This window comes from Peromyscus maniculatus, chromosome 17 (assembly GCF_049852395.1).
Source record: "Peromyscus maniculatus bairdii isolate BWxNUB_F1_BW_parent chromosome 17, HU_Pman_BW_mat_3.1, whole genome shotgun sequence".
Lineage (NCBI taxonomy): Eukaryota > Metazoa > Chordata > Mammalia > Rodentia > Cricetidae > Peromyscus > Peromyscus maniculatus.
In genome coordinates, this window is record NC_134868.1 from 45,351,747 (window position 1) to 45,368,756 (window position 17,010).

General features: G+C 49.2%; 3 protein-coding genes across 7 annotated transcripts in view; 1 reads left to right on the top strand and 2 right to left on the bottom strand.

The window, feature by feature from the left end:
- Positions 1-2,427, bottom strand: part of Chrnb3 (cholinergic receptor nicotinic beta 3 subunit) — a 64,427-nt gene extending 62,000 nt beyond the window's left edge. Inside the window, exons 1-2 of one of the 3 annotated variants that reach the window (XM_076553568.1) lie at positions 1,955-2,427; positions 1,347-1,844 (exon numbers count right to left, since the gene is read on the bottom strand). Coding sequence is in view for 1 of the 3 variants with exons in the window: in XM_076553567.1 (XP_076409682.1) it covers positions 1,955-2,084 (130 nt within the window). In the remaining 2 variants the exon portion in view is untranslated. Of the gene's footprint in view, positions 1-1,346; positions 1,853-1,954 lie in introns of those variants that run through there. The other 2 variants (XM_076553567.1, XM_076553569.1) reach the window with 2 other exon arrangements.
- LOC143269052 (uncharacterized) lies at positions 2,205-7,462 on the top strand. Of its 3 annotated transcripts, none has more exons than XM_076553570.1 (3): positions 2,205-2,419; positions 3,816-3,907; positions 5,141-7,462. In XM_076553570.1, the coding sequence occupies exons 1-3, from the start codon at positions 2,356-2,358 to the stop codon at positions 5,285-5,287; spliced, it is 303 nt and encodes a 100-aa protein (XP_076409685.1). In that variant the 5' UTR covers positions 2,205-2,355; the 3' UTR covers positions 5,288-7,462. The 3 variants fall into 3 exon arrangements, 1 of the variants encoding a protein (XP_076409685.1); XR_013045373.1 differs by having other exon boundaries at positions 2,206-2,419; positions 3,816-3,966; positions 5,137-7,462; XR_013045374.1 differs by having other exon boundaries at positions 2,209-2,419; positions 5,137-7,462.
- A 196-nt stretch (positions 7,463-7,658) lies between these two features.
- Positions 7,659-17,010, bottom strand: part of Eif4ebp1 (eukaryotic translation initiation factor 4E binding protein 1) — a 15,754-nt gene continuing 6,402 nt past the window's right edge. The window contains exons 2-3 of the mRNA XM_006994394.4: positions 10,161-10,340; positions 7,659-8,070 (exon numbers count right to left, since the gene is read on the bottom strand). Of these exons, the coding sequence (XP_006994456.1) occupies positions 8,039-8,070; positions 10,161-10,340 (212 nt within the window). The 3' untranslated portion in view covers positions 7,659-8,038. The remainder of the gene's footprint in view (positions 8,071-10,160; positions 10,341-17,010) is intronic.

Consider the following 17,010-nt stretch of genomic DNA (forward strand, 5'->3'; position numbering starts at 1 on the left):
GACGGTATCATGATCTTTCAAAACGAAGGTCCTGGTTACAGTATAAACTGTAATAAGTACTAACCACAATTTCAGCTTCTGTGATCCCCCGGCTCAAGAACAGCCCTCTGAGAACTGCTCCACGGTGAACCCAGGAACCTGAGTGCACTGTAGAGGCGGCTGTTTACCTACCTGCCAACCTGAGGACAGTTCAACATGGCGGCCAGCAGACAAGCCAAGATCACCACCCCTCTGGCGGGCTGAGAGTGTCCTGCTCAGGGTGGCCCACCCTCAACCCCAGAGAAAGATAAAGGAAGCTGTCAGGTACGAAGTGATAAGTAGGGAAAGAATTAGACTCCTCAACATTGAAAACAGACAACAGATGGGTTTTCCTGGCTAGTTGGTTTTTGTCAACTTGGCATAATCTGAAATCATCTGAAGACGGAGAACCTCAACTAATAAAATGTCTTCATAGGATTGACTTGTAGGCAAGCCTGTAGGCGTTCTCTTGGTTGATTTGGAAGGCCCAGCCTTCTGTGTGGGGTGCCACCCTGGACAGGTGGTCTTGAGTTGTATAAGAAAGCAGGCTGAACAAGCCATGTGGAACAAGCCAGTAAGCAGCATTCTCCCACCCCACCCTACCCCCACCCCCTGTGATGCTCCTCCCTCCAGGTTCCTGCCTTGAATTCTTGAATTCCAGCCCTGGCTTCCCTCAGTGAAAGAACTTATAAGATGTAAGATGAAATAAACTCTTTCCTCCACAAATTGCTTTTGGTCATGGTGTTTTATCATAGCAATAGAAAACCTAACTAAGATAGTACCCCCACAAATGCACACAATGTGTTGGTTTAAAACCTTTTGGGGGCTGGAGAGATGATGGCTCCGCGGTTAAGAGCACTGGCTGCTCTTGCAGAGGACTTGAGTTCAATCCCCAGCAACCACATGGTGGCTCACAAGCATCCATAATGAGATCTGGTGCCCTCTTCTGGCCTGCAGGCATACATGCAGGCAGAACACTATATATATACAATAATAATTTTTTGTTTTTGTTTTTTTTTTGTTTGTTTGTTTTGTTTTGTTTTTCAAGACAGGGTTTCTCTGTGTAGCTTTGCGCCTTTCCTGGAACTCGCTTTGGAGACCAGGCTGGCCTCGAACTCACAGAGATCCGCCTGGCTCTGCCTCCCGAGTGCTGGGATTAAAGGCGTGCGCCACCACCGCCCAGCTAAATCTTTAAACAAAAAAAAAAAAAAAAAAAAATTTTTTTTTAATTGTTTGGGTATTGTCTTAGCTGGGGTTTCAAATGCTGTGAAGAGACACCGTGACCACAGCAACTCTTATAAAGGAAAACATTTAATTGAGTGGCTTACAGTTCAGAGGTTCAGTCCATTATCATCACGGTGGGACATGGTGATGTGCAGGCAGGCATGGTGATGGAGAAGGAGCTGTGACTTCTACATCTTTGATCCACAGGCAAGAGGAAGTGGTCTGGGACACTGGGTGTGGCTTGAGCACCTATGAGACCTCAAAGCCCACTCCCATAGTGACACATTCCCTACAACAAAGCCATACTTAACAACAACAAAGCCACACCTCCTAAGAGTGCCACTCCCTGTGAGCTACGGGGCCAGTTACATTCAAACTACCACAGGCAGTAATGCTGATAAGACACTTGTGCTCTCTAGTATTCTGGAAATGTCACAGGGAACCAAAGGGTTCAGCTGGAAAGCCAGAAAACAGGCGTGAAAGGGGACCTGGGTTTGTTCTTTAAACGTTCAGAAAGCGAAACAGTGCTGGACGATCCTAGCAACTGGCAAACAGGGGCAGCAAAATCCGATGTTCAAGGATTGCCTGAGCTATATGAGAGCCTGGTTTTAAAAAAAAAAAAAAAAAGTGACCACGGTTATAGTCATGATTCCAGTACAAATCTAAACCACCCAATAAGGCAAAGTAAAGTGTTGTTGATGTTGTTGTTTACCATCGGGATCCCGATTCTCTCTAGAAAGCAGCCTGTCTTCTCTGATTGGAGCATGGGATGCCTTGGAAAGGGTTTTAATACTCAGGTTGGGAAGAGCCACGCACGAGTACATTTTGTTCCTAGTTGCCATGGGAGGAGTTAGCGGGCCACTGCTGGCCTGAGTGGTCAGCCAATCAGACGGCAGTTCGCCCACGGGCAGCGTCCAGCGTGGTCCAATGAGGAAACAAGCTTATCCCAAGCCAAGAGTGGGTAGCAGCAACTTTCTGAAGCTCCTCCCCCTTCTTCCTGCCGTGAGGGTCCGTTGCATATGATCAACAGAGAGAGAGTCCTGAAGTCTTGAGTGCACACAGCACCTTGGCTTTCACCTTGTGGCCCCCAAATGAAATAACCGTATCTGCGAGATGCGTGTAGTCCTGACTTTGATAAACTCCTCCAGCAGATGGCAGCACGGAGCCAAGTATCGAGGTGAAACCAACATCTGCTCTGAAGTTAGAGATACCTAAAACACAGCTTTCTGTGCTGTGGCCTCTAAACCAGCCTCTGCCTCCACTCTCCCTGCTGGACACATTCCAGTCACGGTCCTGTACTGTGTAAAATTCAGGGACCCCGACCTTTGTGCTATCATTTATTTATTCTTTTTATTGATCTTATAGTGTCATGTTTTTACTTTAAGACAGGGTCTCATTTATTCCAGGCTGGCCTCAAATTACTAAGGCCTTGAACTTCTGATCCACCTGCTTTCACCTTGAGTCATGCACCAGTCTATGTACTATGTAGTGCTGGGGACAGAATCTCGAGCCTTGTGCAAGCTAGGCAAGCTTGCTCTCTCTCTCTCTCTCTCTCTCTCTCTCTCTCTCTCTCTCTCTCTCTCTCTCTCTCTCACACACACACACACACACACACACACACACACACACACACGGGATGGGGAGGGCAGTCTGATGATGTCTGACAATGAAGATGTGATCTCAGGAAGTGATTTCCTCCCTTCTCATGCCCACTGACCTCCTGAAGATGGGTGAGAGCTGTCTTTGCTCCAAACTGTACAGGGATCTCTCCTGCCTTCACTGGGGTGCTGGCTCTTCCTAGACAAATTAAAGGGATGTGTCCTCTAGGAGGTGGGGGAACTTGGCTTTGCTAAATTCCGGCCATATCTCCAGGAAGCCAGGTTTGACTTCCCAATGAGAGTGCAAAAAAAGGAGCCACACGTGGCACAAACCCCTAATGGTAATCTGAACTCACAAAAGGCATCACACACAATAGGCACTCAATACTAACCGTCCTTAAGTCTCTGCTATCCCCAGTTCAAACCCAATCCCAAGAGACCCATTAAAGCCCTGGATGACTCTAGATCCCTTCTCAACATGTGGCTCCACTTTGTTCTGACAACTCCAGCCAACAACCGTCTGCTAACAGTTCGGGTTTCGTTTCCATTCAGGGCGGTATAAGGGACCTGAGCTTGGAGGCTAAACCAACTGGAATCCTAATTCTGATATTCATTAGCCACTGCCACATATAAAAAAGAATAGAAATGTTACCCATCAAACTCTTGAAGTTTCAGATGTACACAGTCCTTCTATTATGGCTTTTTCTGCAATTGAATCCCATTCTCATCTAAAATGACACATGCTATCCAACACACAGCCTAGCATGCCCTTGCTAATTGTGGTTCTTTGCATAAGGGTCCCCATATGCTTAGTCATCAGGGAGTGGTACTACTTGAGAAGGATTAAGAGGTGTGGCCTTATGGGAGTGGGTGTGGCTTTGTTGGAGGAAGAGTGTCACAGAGGGTGGACTTTGAGGTGGACCTAGGTGTGCTCACTCTCCCCTCCCCTCCCTGCTCCTCTTTCTCTTCCTGCAGATCAGGATGTAGCTCTCAGCTACTGCTCCAGCACCAGGCCTGCCATGCTAGCCACCATGCTCAGCGCTATTACAGAACAAGCTTATGAAACTGTAAGCAAGTCCCTAACTAAACGCTTTCCTTTGTGAGACTTGCCATGACTAAGACTCTGGTACGTTCTTCTCCAGTCTCCATGGCTTCCCCACCATCTGTCCTAACTTACCATGTCACATTTCTGTGCTCGTGCACTTAATTGTGCTTCCTTGGATTAACTTTTTCTCCAGCTGTTAATACTCTCAAGGGTGAAGACATTGGATGTAGGGAAGACTTAGCACATATTTCTTAAAGGAGGCTGGAGTTAGCTACAACCCACTTGCTGACTCTCATCCTCCCTTCCTGAGACACTGCTCAAGTGGCAAGACAGGCTTCTTTGTTGGCTTTGTCCTTGGGCCTTTCCTCCAGTTTCCTAAATGTCACACTGAAAGGTACCAGGAGGGAGGTGGTACCAGCTGGGATGCCTGGCAACCTGGGAGACAAAGGGTCCAATAGAAAGGGGCCAAGAGCATCCAAGAAGTTGGACAGTCACCAGTTCAGGTCTCCACACTGCACTCATGCTAACTAGGTCCACTCCCCAAGGTTACTACTGCCCACTGGGGGATGTCTTTCCGTACACTGTGAATACGTTGTTCCCATTGGTTAATAAATAAACTTTGGCCTATGACAAGGCAGCGTTAGAGGCAGGTGGGAAATCCAAGGAGAGAGACAGGAAAGAGAAAGGTGGAGTCTGGAGAGAGATGCCAGCCACTGCCAAAGGAACAGCAAGATGCCAGCAGACGGCAACGCCACAGCCACGTGGCAACATATAGATTTATAGAAATGGGTTGCCTTTAATCCCAGCACTCGGGAGGCAGAGCCAGGCAGATCTCCATGAGTTTGAGGCCAGCCTGGGATACAGAATGAGTTCCAGGAAAGGCACAAAGCTACACAGAGAAACCCTGTCTTGAAAAAAAAAAAGAAAAAAGAAATGATTGATTTAAGATGAGTTAGCTGGCAAGCAGCTAAAGACATAGGCCATACAGTTTGTAAATAATATAAGTCTCTGTGTGTTTACTTGGGACCAAGCGGCTGTGGGACACAGATGGGAGAGATTCCTCCCGACCTCAGGGCTGGGCAGGACCAGAGAAACTACCACCACAACTGCCCGCCTTGCTATTCACTGTGCAATTCCTAACACAGCATTTCCTTTGTGCACACATGTGTGTGCACATTTGTGCACGTGCATGGGAGCCAGAAATGTATGTCTAGTGTCACTCACTCACAATCTCTGCTTTTTTTTTTAAAGACAGATCACTCACTGTGCCGATTTAGGTACCCTGGACAGCCGGGACGCTCTTCTCCACTTCCCAAGTGCTGAGACCAACGTGTCATGGATCCTGTGGATCCCACACTTGCACAGCAAGCACTTTGCCGAGAGGTATCAGCCCATCCTCTGACACGAATTTCAATTCTAGCATCTATATCAAAGGCCAGCAAGCCTCCTTTCCCTACACAGACCACTCTCAACTCCCCGCCTGGTTGAGTCTCATCGCCCAAGCATGTCAAACGTGTCCCCTCCAATATTTACTCTGGGAATACGTGTTCTCAGGGACCTTGAACCATAGGCCTGTGGTGATATTTGTGCTTTAACAAATAAAACTTATCTGGGGATGAGAGGACAGAGCCAGCCACTAGATTAGACATAGGGGACAGGCAGTGGTGGCACTCACACCCTTAATCCTAGTACTTGGGAGGCAGAGATCCATCTGGATCTCTGTGAGTTCAAGGCCACACTGGAAATCAGGTGTGGTGGCATACACCTTTAATCCCTGCATTTGAGATCGCATGCCTTTGCTTGGGGAAGACACACACCTTCCTTTAATCCCAGGAGGTGATTGATGGCAGGAAGCAGAAAGGTATGTAAGGTGTGAGGACCAGGAACTAGAAGCTTTTTAGTGCAGTTGAGCTGAGATCCACTAGAGTGGGGGACTCAGAGGCTTTCAGTCTGAGGATTCATGGAAACAGGATCGGCTGAGGAGTTGACGCCCTGGGGTTGGCTGTGGCTTGTTCTGTTTCTTTGATCTTTCCGATTTCACCCCAACATCTGGCTCCAGGTTTTTTATTAATAAGACCTCTTAAGATTCGTGTTACACAGGCCACTCATGACCTCTTGGAATCAAAACCACTACAAGGGCCAGCTACTCTCTAAGATTCTTGAACCTCAGTTCCTTTAGTTCCCAGAACACCGACAGCCTCCAGGCACTGACTAATCACAAGTATTGCTTAGTGACATTTCATCTCCATTGGGCTTCGCAACTTGAGAACACACACCCTACCTTACAGCTTCTTCCTATTTCTGGTTCACTGCACCTGTCTACTGTTGCCAGTGAGTTCTTCAAACGCAAACCGGGGGTTCTGTTAACAGCTGAGGGTGGGCACGCCAAACTGACGGGTTTCTCGTGAGAGTATCGACAAAACATTAAGGTTCCAGCATGTAGGGATGTCGAGATGAACAGAGCAGGCTCATCTCCCCACCATCTTCCTTCCTGGAGAACAAGGGCTGGGTTGCAGAGCTTTGCCACCACCCAGCACCCAGCACCAATTAACCGTATACAGACTGGGTCTTCTTCTGATGGAACCTTTCTCAACGAGGAAAGCTGCTAACTTCTACATGTTTGATGGCTCCTGGTCTACCAGGGACGTGTGTGTGCACTGACCTTGAGAAAATGGGGACTGCTTTGGATCACCGAGACTGGTGAGCAAGGCCTCTAGTGAGATGTCAGGGGATTGAAAATGGTTTTTATTGGGAAGCTAACAGACAGGAAATGGGTCTTAACCTCTCATTTAGCCTGGCTAGAATTTCTGTTGCCTTTGCTCTGGTGGTAGAGCCCCTCCCTGGCCTTGTAATTCCACACACAGGAGGAGTATGTATGCAGTCAACACACCAAAGCCCTGTGTCCTTCCAAATACCACCACACGGATTCCAGCTTCCTTTGCAAGGGGCTGCAAATCAGCTGCTGTAGAAAAGGCCAGCAAAAGATATGACCACTGAGGTCTGCTGCTCCCAAAATGGCAAGGTCCCAGAACCTACAAAGGGCATGCCCACCCCTCTGCAGGTCCTGTAGTGAGAGACACCCGGCATACCACTCTCAGTCTAGCAGTCAAGACTCATAAAGACGGCTCTTCTTTAGCAACTGGTAGGTCACATTCATACACAAAAGCACCGGCTGTGTTCATAAAGGGATCCTCGACATCACCCTTACTCATCTTGGCTCCCCAAAACCTGTGTAACACTCAGTACCCACCTCCACCCATCCTCATTCCCAGCTACGCCGTTCCCTCTAAGCTTCCCCCTGCATGGGCCACGGATAACCAACCGGATACAATCTGTTCATGCTACCTTTTTTTAATGGGTACACGGTATACTTCAATAAAGTCCTCAGGGCAGAGAGATTATCTCTTCTGCATCCCCCCATGGCAGCACACACATAGAGAGATGATTGACAAGGACTAGGCACCTGTGGATCCAGGGCTCTACAATGGCCCGGGCGCAAGGGGGAAAGGTCACCACCTAGCTGGACAAAGGTAATACTTGCTGCAAAAAAAAAACAAAAACAAAAAAGAAACAAAAATTACAGAGCAGCAGAGGTCCAGCCCAGTCCCGTAGAGAACTACTTTATCTCCAGCCAGACTCCTGCTTACCTAGAGACCTGGTATGTAAATCACGTGAGATAACTTAAAGAAAAATACACCGTAAGCACTGACCAGAGAGTGACTATGTTAGCACTTCAAGTTGAAAACAGTTCAGACAGGGCCCAACCTTGGGCCTAGGGTAAAGGTGGCTTTTATTTCCTCTCAGAAGTGAAGGGTAGCTTTCCCAGGTACCCCAACCTAAGGAGAGGGTGGGTGTGCTCCAGAGTTTGGGGCTAGAATTGCCAGATGACCATCCCGATGGGCTCCTCTGGGTCCACTTCCTGGCACTGGACGCAGGGTGTGGGCGAGAGTCATTCCCCTGGAGTAGCAGCTCGGTGTCAACTGAGGCACGAGGAGGTATGTGCTGGTATTCACAAAATGGAAGGCAGAGTGAGGAGCAGGGCTGGGCTGCAGCCCACACCCGATACCTGCCTGGTGTAAGGCCTGACCGCTGTGGCTCTCCTTCCAAGGGCCTCGGGGCCCCAGAAGCATCACTCCATCCTACGGCTGGTCCCTTAAATGTCCATTTCAAACTGTGACTCTTCACCTGTGGAGAGAAAAGACAGAGGGCCAATAACCAAGGGGAAAAAGGGAACCACACTCCAGGCTTAGAGGCCAGGGAGTTAGTCTCATAGGTCCAATGGAGGCATGCATGCTGCCAAAGAGGAAAGTTGACTAGGCTAGGAAACCAGGCTTCCTCGTGAGGGAGGTGAGCGCGCTGAATTCTCTGTAAATTTTAATACGTGGCCAAGGGCTGGAGCTTTGTTTCTTGGGTCCAGTTAAGGAAAGTTAAAACTATGCACCACCCCCCCCATGGACGGTGGTGGTGCACACCTTTAATGCCAGTACTCAGGAGGCAGAGCCAGGCGGATCTCTGTGAGTTCGAGGCCAGCCTGGTCTACAGAGTGAGATCCAGGACAGGCACCAAAATGACACAGAGAAACCCTGTCTTGAAAAAAAAAAAAAAAAAACAAAAAACTATGCACCCCCATCCTGACACTATATGGAGCTACTAAGCTACTATTTGGGGTTGAGGGCTGGAGTACCATCAGGGTAGGTGTGCCAGCAAGGGTAAATGACAGCCTTCAGTTCATGGTGACAACTTCAGGTGTGGCCTAACTTAATCCTGTCATTTCTGATTTGAGGTTAAAAAAAAAAAGTAAAGGTGAGAGGCACTGTGCAATCACCACGGAATCCCTCCATCCTTGAACACATGGCAGGGAACCACACGTGCAGCTTGGGAACCACCTGTCACGTCGCTGTCTGCACAGAGTCAAATCCACCTTCCTATCGCTGCTCACCTCCATCCCCACCACGGCGGCTGGCTTCCCAGAGTAATCTGCAATCACATGCCACGGGGACAGGGAACTGTCAGCAGTTCGTTCCCTGTCTGACTCTGGTGCACACTGCCTTCCGCATTGCAAGTCGGGGGTGGTGTTCCTCATACACTGAGGGTATGTGGGCATGCTCACGTGTGGGCATCGTCATGGGGGACATGCTTGCACATTAGAGAGCTCGGGAGCTCTGACCAGTTCTGCCACAAGAACACGTTCACACGCCACACGCGCGGCTGCCAGGGTGTCTGCTTTGATTGCTTTGGGGAAGAGTGGGAACCAGGAAGGACCTAGGTTGTAACCGTCAAAGCTTCAGTAACAATAAGAGGCACTGTCTGCCCGTCTTCACCAACAAGCCACTGAAGGACCAGTAACCTGCCAAGAGGTACCTGAGTTTATCTTGTAGACATGTAATGTCCTAGAGGGGAAGTACACGTGTCTTTGATAAGTTGTCTCTCTAGCACCACATATATGGAGGCTCTACTCCAAGCATGGCACCTGTGCGGCGATGCTTTGTGATCAACTATACAGAGAGAGCCAGGCTGACGAAAGGTGCTGTGTAAAGCCCCCGTCATTTTGTATCAGTTCCTCACGAATTACATTACCTGATGCATCAGATCAGCTTGTCCTGGGGTCCTAGGAGCTTTGAAGGGGGCAAGCTGGCACCAATCAGAGTTCTGCTCCCCACCCTCTAGGCTCCCTATGGTGATATTTTATTCATGCTGAAATGTGATTTTATTTGTATGCTAATAAATAAAGTTGCCTGGGGGTCAGAGCTAATAACAAGCCATTTAGCAGAAGTCTGGCAGTGGCAGTACACGCCCTTAATCCTGATCACATGACAGGCAGATCTCTGTGTGTTCAAGGACACCACCAGCATGGAGACACAATGCCTGTAATCTCAATACCAACCATAGAGACCTGGAGGTCTGTATAGACAGGCAGTGACAAGGAGGTCATGTGGCTGGGTTTACAACCAATGAGAAGGCAGAACAGAAAGTCAATAAAAAGGCAGACACACAGGAAGTAGGTCTCTTTGTCAGGGGAAGGCCGGCAGCGGCATCGGGTGTAAGAAGGTGGTCTCAGCTTTTGGCTACTGCTCTCTGATCTCTGGGCTTTTAACTCTGCATTTGGCTCTGTGTTTCTTATTTAATAAAACTGTTCAGAATTACACCTACAGCTCCCCACAGCTGCTTCTCAGAAGGTGGACCGTCACCATCGCCCCCTCCCTGAAACTTGGACTCTGAAGAGAAGAGAGACAATCCTCCTCCCAATGCAGAGCCTGGGCAGGCCCAGTACTCACCACCTGCTCGCTTATCTTCCGGGCTGCTGTGCAGGTGACTCTGGCTGGCTTGCATGGGAGGCTCATCGCTGGTTGGGCTAGTAACCCCAGGAATAGCTGGCAGGTCCTTCGGGGGTGTTTTGGCCACAGGTGAGTTCCGACACTCCATCAGGAATTTCCGCTCATAGATGATCCTGGTTCCTGGTGGCGGAGGTGTAAGAAAGAGGCTGGTTGGTAAGGTCACCTGGAGCCCACTGCCTGCTGCCTTTTCCACTTCCTGGAAGTGTGGCCACAGCAGAGGCAGCAGGTTCTTGTATACAACCTGGACCAAGATGAGTAAGGCTGACTTACCAACCTGGCCATACAGCCCTGCTCCACTGTCCACCCCAACACCACTTGGGGTGCTCCTCCCTCATGGGAGTGCTTGCTGGCCACCAAGATATACCTGTTTTCTCAAAGCTCTAAACATCCCGTGCATCTCTACAGTCCCTCCACCCATGCACCCCCTCAGCTCCCCCTGTCAATAACCCATGACAAGCAGACCCCACAGAAAAGGGGGCCTTGTAGTCATGACATCACCCTATCCCGCAGAACCCCAGCAGGTGGCTCATCCAGAACAGAAAGACGGTGGGTCACTCCCAGCAGCAGCAGGAGACTTCTCCCTGCCCAGTCTTGGAAACACTCCATCCACTCCAAAAAGGTCTCAGGCTGGGCCCTTCTCCAAACCTCCACATCTACCTGCATCACCTCTGTAAGGGCTGACATGAAGGCCATCCCCATTCCACCCAACCTCCTATCACAAGGTAGTCTTATTCCCCAGGGGGGAGGGCCAGTCTCAGTGAACTATTCTTCAACAGTAAGCCATCCTCAGGACCCTTCACGTCCACCTGTGCAGCTCCATATAAGAGAGCACTTCCCAAGATAGAGCAAGATCATTATGGGTGTGGTGGTCTGAATAGGTATGGCCCCCACAGACCCATGGGTTTGAATGCTTGGCCCATAGGAAGTGGCACTATTAACAGGTGTGCCTTGTTGGAGGAAGTGTGTCACTGTGGAGGCAAGCTTTGAGGTCTCATCCGCTCAAGCTACACCCCGTGTGGGACACAGTCTCCTTCTGCTACCCACAGATCAAGATGTAGAACTCTCATCTCCTTCTCCAGCACCATGTCTGCCTACACACCACCAGGCTTCCCGCCATGATGATATTGGACTAAACTTCTGAAACTGAACCAGCCCCAGTTAAATGTTTTCCTTTATAAGAGTTGCCATGGTCATGTTGTCTTTTCACAGCAATAGAAACCCTCACTAAGACAATGGGAGACGCATGAGGCAAGAATAAGCAGATGAACTTATCCACGGTTTCCCATGGCCTCAAACACAACAGCATGGCATTGGTGGTCTATTTTTAACCCCTGAACAGCACACACTGAATGCTTCCTTTTCAACAAGGCTCAAGCCTTAGGTTCCAAGCCTCCAGCAGACAATGGCATCCAGCTGGAATTTAAGAACTGTCTTTGCATTTCTATTTATAGTTATCGTCTGCAGATGACAAATAAATCTGGTTTCTCAAATACAGTAGTGGTATCCAGCTTCTTCTTAATAGAGAATACATGTCGTAAATTACATACTGTATAATGTTAGAGACCACACATAATAAAAATAAATTGAGGGCTGGCTAGATGGCTCAGCTGGCAAAGACCCCTACCTGCCACCAAGCCTGACGACCTGAGTTCAAAACCAAGGAGCCACATGGTAGGAGAGAGCCAATGTCTACAGGTTGTCTCTGAGCCCCCATGCATGCTGAGGCATGCACCCACCTACACCTACACCCACACCCACACCTATAGCCATACCCATCCCCTCTCTCCCTATCCCCCCAACCTTCCTCCCTCTCTCAATAAATACATAACTTTTTAATTCAATGAATTTTGACTTGGGATTAGGACAGAACTACTAATGGCTTCTGAAATGTTCACACATACACACACACACACACACACACACACTGCTGCCATCTTGCCCCACTTATTTCAACGAATGGCTTTCTTGGCATGGATGATGGTTTTATGAATACTCTTGGTTTTAAATGAGTAAGTATATAGCAAGCCAAAGTAAAAGAATAAAGAGCTTAGAGAGAGATGGGGAGATGGACAAACATTACTAAATCAGGCAAACATTGAGCGGAAATCGACTGTAAGGCAGCTAGCTCGAGTTCCCGATACAGAGAGTGGCAGCCAACGCAGGTGGTCCCCTCAGGTGAGGCTCCCAGGGGAAGAAGAGAAAGCAGACAGAGGAAACATCATCAAACGGGATGTTCACAACACCCAGCAAAAACCGTCTAGGGAAGTCGAGGCGGGCAGCTGGAGTTCCCGGTTGAGTTCCAAGGCTGAACTTCCAGCGTGTCTCTCTCTCCCACTGCAGGCACTTTTATATCAGGGGGTAAACAATGGAGACCTTGGTTGGCAGTGGCTTCCAGCTGCCCCCACGGGCATTTTCACTCTACGTTTGCTCTGCTGTTTCCCTTCCCTCCTGTGACACGGGCAAGAGCATCTAGACGAGGCGCCTTGGAGGACAAGGACTGCGAGATAAACACACTTGGGTCTGAAAGAGGAGAGGGTGACCCTGACTCTACAGCCAGCTTATCAGTCAGCTCAAAGAGCACAGGACAATTTCATCAACACAATGTGCACCACAGATGATTATAAAGACAAAACGGAGATTTAAACTGAAAAAAACGTTGAATATGCTTTATGTCCTACCGTGGGAAACATTCAGCCAAGATACCATTCTTGATAAACAAGCAAGTCATCTCAGTACGCAAACTTGCTTTCATCTTTAATAAACAGTGAAATTTTATGTATGCCAAAAAAACTGTCCTTCAATAGATTTATGCTTGTATCAGTGTTTGATTTGCACACCTATTTCATACACCTACACCCCTAGGATGGTGTAAAAACTCATCCTAGAAGAGGCCAAGCAAAAAAAGGTTTAGTAAGTACTGATCACGGGGTGTGGTGGCACTTCCTGAACTCAGGAGGAAGAGGCCAAAAGATCTCTGGGAGTCCCGAGGCCAGCCTGATCTACGGGGCAAGCTCCAGGACAGCCAGGGCTACCTGGTGAGACCCTGTCTCCAAAAGGTAAAAAGAGAGTCCTGATGTAGGGCCGCGGGGAGGCACACCTGTGGGAATGCCTGTGAGGACATGCCCAGGGAGGACTAACGAGGACAGACCCACCCTCAGTGCCCGCAGCACCAGCTCAGGGTTCGGAAGGCAGCAAAGCACCAGCCTTTCCCTTCTTTCTGCTTCCCGTCCACCCTACAGTGAAGACCCACCTCTGCCACATGCTCCTACAGCCATGATGTTCTGCCCGAGGGCAGTGAGTCAAGGGACTGGGCACTGAACTCAGAAATCAGGAGCCAAAATAAATGTTTCTGTTTCAAGTTTTTGTCAGGGATTAGGTCCCAGAGAGGAGAAAAGCAAAGTTAAAAAAGAAAGAGAGAGAAGAAAGAAAGAAAGAAAGAAAGAAAGAAAGAAAGAAAGAAAGAAAGAAAGAAAGAAAGAAGAAGAGAGAAAGAGAGAAAGAGAGAAAGAGAGAAAGAGAGAAAGAGAGAGAAAGAGAGAAAGAGAGAAAGAGAGAAAGAGAGAAGAGAAGAGAGAAAGAGAGAAGAGAGAAAGAGAGAGAAGAGAGAAAGAGAGAAAGAGAGAAAGAGAGGAAAGAGAGAAAGAGAGAAAGAGAGAAAGAGAGAGAAAGAAATGTAGCGGCGTACAGAGCACACACACAGTGAGTCAGCTGTATAGCTGGAATCCAGAGCCTACTGGGTGCTGGGGTAAGAGTTCAAAGTTCAGTGTCGAACTGCCTGTGGAGTAACGTTTTATTTCTAGCTGAGTCCTGAAACACACCTGTCTCATTTACTCGCTCCACTGACTGGTGTGGACAAGGTACCACTTTCTCGACCTGGGCCTCAGTGACCTCTCAAAGACCTCAACATGGGCCTGTTGGTATCGTCAACTTCTGGTGTGGATTAGAACAGTGGCCCACCCCAGGGAACACTCCTCACATATACACTAGCAATTATCTGTCCATTAAGATTTAAGGTGAGAGCCAACCCTGCTGGCAGAGGTGTGGGTGAGTCAGCCCCGAGGTGGTGAGCATGGGGAAGCTCTCTCCACGACTCATCTGTCTAGTGGCGGGCGGTATGGGCGGGAGAGAGATGTCCTCCCCACTCCCCATCAATGCCTGAGGCAGAGGGGCGAACTGTCCCTGACCCCACCAGACGCAACACTCTGGAGAGCCGGTCCTGCACCTTGCCTGGGCTGCACAATAGAGCTGACCCTGTTGGCTGAGGTGTGGATGAGCCAGCCCTGATGTTGTGAGCATGGGAGAGCCGTCCCCATTACTAATCTGTCTTGAGGGAGAATGGGGGGAGAGATGCTGTCCCCCCACCCCACCCCACTCATCAATGTCTGAGGCAGGTGGGGGAGCTGGCCCTGAAGTCATAAGAGCAGGAGAGCTGTTCCTTCACCAGCTGTCTGGCCCTCGCAACACAGTGGAGCTGGCCCTGAAGGTATAGGTGTGGGAGAACCACCCAGAGGACTTGATGGCGGAACTGCCCCCCCCCCCTTGTTAAATCTTCCCAAGGGATAAGCTAGCCTGGGCAATGCTGGAGAACCCACCTCAGTGGTGAAGACAGTGGAGAGCTGGTGGACTGACCAAGCCTGCAACTACCCAGGCCCAGAACCAGGGTTATGGGTTGGCCCACCCCACATCTGATCTGCTGGAGGGAGGGGTGTCAGTCCTGTGGACCCAGGGCTGCAGGATTTCCACGACACAGGGCAGCAAGGGGATGTGTCTAATTAGAGTCCCAGTGGGGGCCCAGCATCAATGGTGCAGCAGAGACCAGGGGCCTCAAACCAGACCAATGACTCTTTGTGATCAATGCCTACATGAAGAAATATATGGATAAAGGAGTTTACTGTGTGACTCAATGTGTCACACTGCAGCTTCCGTGACAAGATTTTCCCCTTCTTCCTTTTTTTTTCCCTCCTCTTTTTCTCTTAAATTTTATTTTGTTTTATTTTGGGGTGGGGCGGGAGATGGGTGGGATCAGGAGGCAGGATGTGAAAGACACAAAGAATAAATAAAAATAAAAAGGTTTAAGGTATCAAGCTGCCCCGGTTGCTCAGTCCCATCCATCGCAAGACCCAATTTCAAAGCCACAGTGGGAACGCATCAGGAGGAAGGTAAGCAACTCAGAAAGAGACTTAGGGACAGTGTGGGGGCAGGAATGGGTGGGCATCCTCCATCTCTCTCCTCACACACACACAGAACATGGGAACCATCGTGAATTTAGTACGGTTGGTAGCCTTTAGGACTTTAAGTTCCAGGAATGCACAAAACATAGATCAAGTCCTTACTAAAGGCATGGTTTAACACGGATGCCAGTTTTCCTGGACACACAAGTGAGGAGGCATTCCCCAGGATCTAGTTTTCTCACCTGTCAACCCGGGGAGCCACACGGGGCTGGAGCTGACGCTCTATTTAAAGCACTCGCCATCACCATCTATTTTTAGGATCTCATTATTGGCAGGCCCTTAATGTGCAAAGGACATGGGACTTGGAGGCAGAAGTCCTGGGCTTGAACTGGGAATCACTACCTAAAAACCTCAATTCCTGGGTCTCGGGTCTTTATGTACCACATGAAGAAGGTAACGAAAAACTCACACCTAAAGGAGTATCGTGGAGCCTAAACAACACATGAGCCAATATTCCTGAGAGCTGGAGTAACCGCTCAATGAAAGAACATCCGCCTTGCATGGCCAAGGCCCTGGTGAACCAAAAAATAAGTAAAAATAAGCCAGGCATGGTGGTGCATGCTCTAATACCAGCACTAGGGAGGCAGAGGCAATCCACAAGTGTGTTCCAAGACAGCCAGGGCTATGTAGAGACCCCGTCTCATAAGCAAATAAATAAATGGATGGACATTATCCCAGCACTTGGGAGATGTGGGCTGGAGAATCAGAAGTTCAAGATTAGCCTTCGCCACATGGAATACGTGAGTCTCTGTCTCAAAAAAAAAAAAAGGAAGGAAGGAAGGAAGGAAGGAAGGAAGGAAGGAAGGAAGGAAGGAAGGAAGGAAGGAAGGAAGGAAGGAAGATATTCACCCCTCTGCCAATGCTCTCCCCCTGAGAACATTAAAGAGGTCACCGAGCTTTTATTTAGGTTTTTAAATCTGTGTCCAGAACAAGGTTATTTGTTCCCTGGACAAGACCCTTGATTTGAGTTCTTGTCCTTTCTAAGGTTCCCGCATTCTGCTACCGGATGTGACTTCTGAAAACTGAGCCACGCGGCCACCCTTCCCTCACAGGAGCACGCTTTCCCCCTGGAACACAAGACTGGAGTACAGGATAGAATTCCCACGAGGAGTTGGGGGGAGGGGGGCTTTCATAGCAGAGGCAGGAGACACAATGCCGGTGCTTAGACAGAATGCAGCAGCCTAAGTGTCAAATGCTTTGCGTGGTTTTTAAAAGAGAGCGCTTTGTGCAAAAGTTCTGGGCGACCTAGAGACAACTATAAAGACCCCTTCGGGTCTAAGCAGACACCTATGTCCCTCTTCCCTCCTTGCCTGCCCATCTACACATACAAGGTAAGTAGCCGGGCGGCGGTGGCGCACGCCTTTGATCCCAGCACTCGGGAAGCAGAGGCAGGCAGATCTCTGTGAGTTCGAGGCCAGCCTGGTCTACAGAGCGAGTTCCAGGAAAGGCACCAAAACTACACAGAGAAACCCTATCTCAAAAACAACAAAAAACAAAGTGAGACTGCTTATGTATAGGGAGGGCCTTTCTCGCTGGGCAGTCCCTTAAGCAAGCAGGAA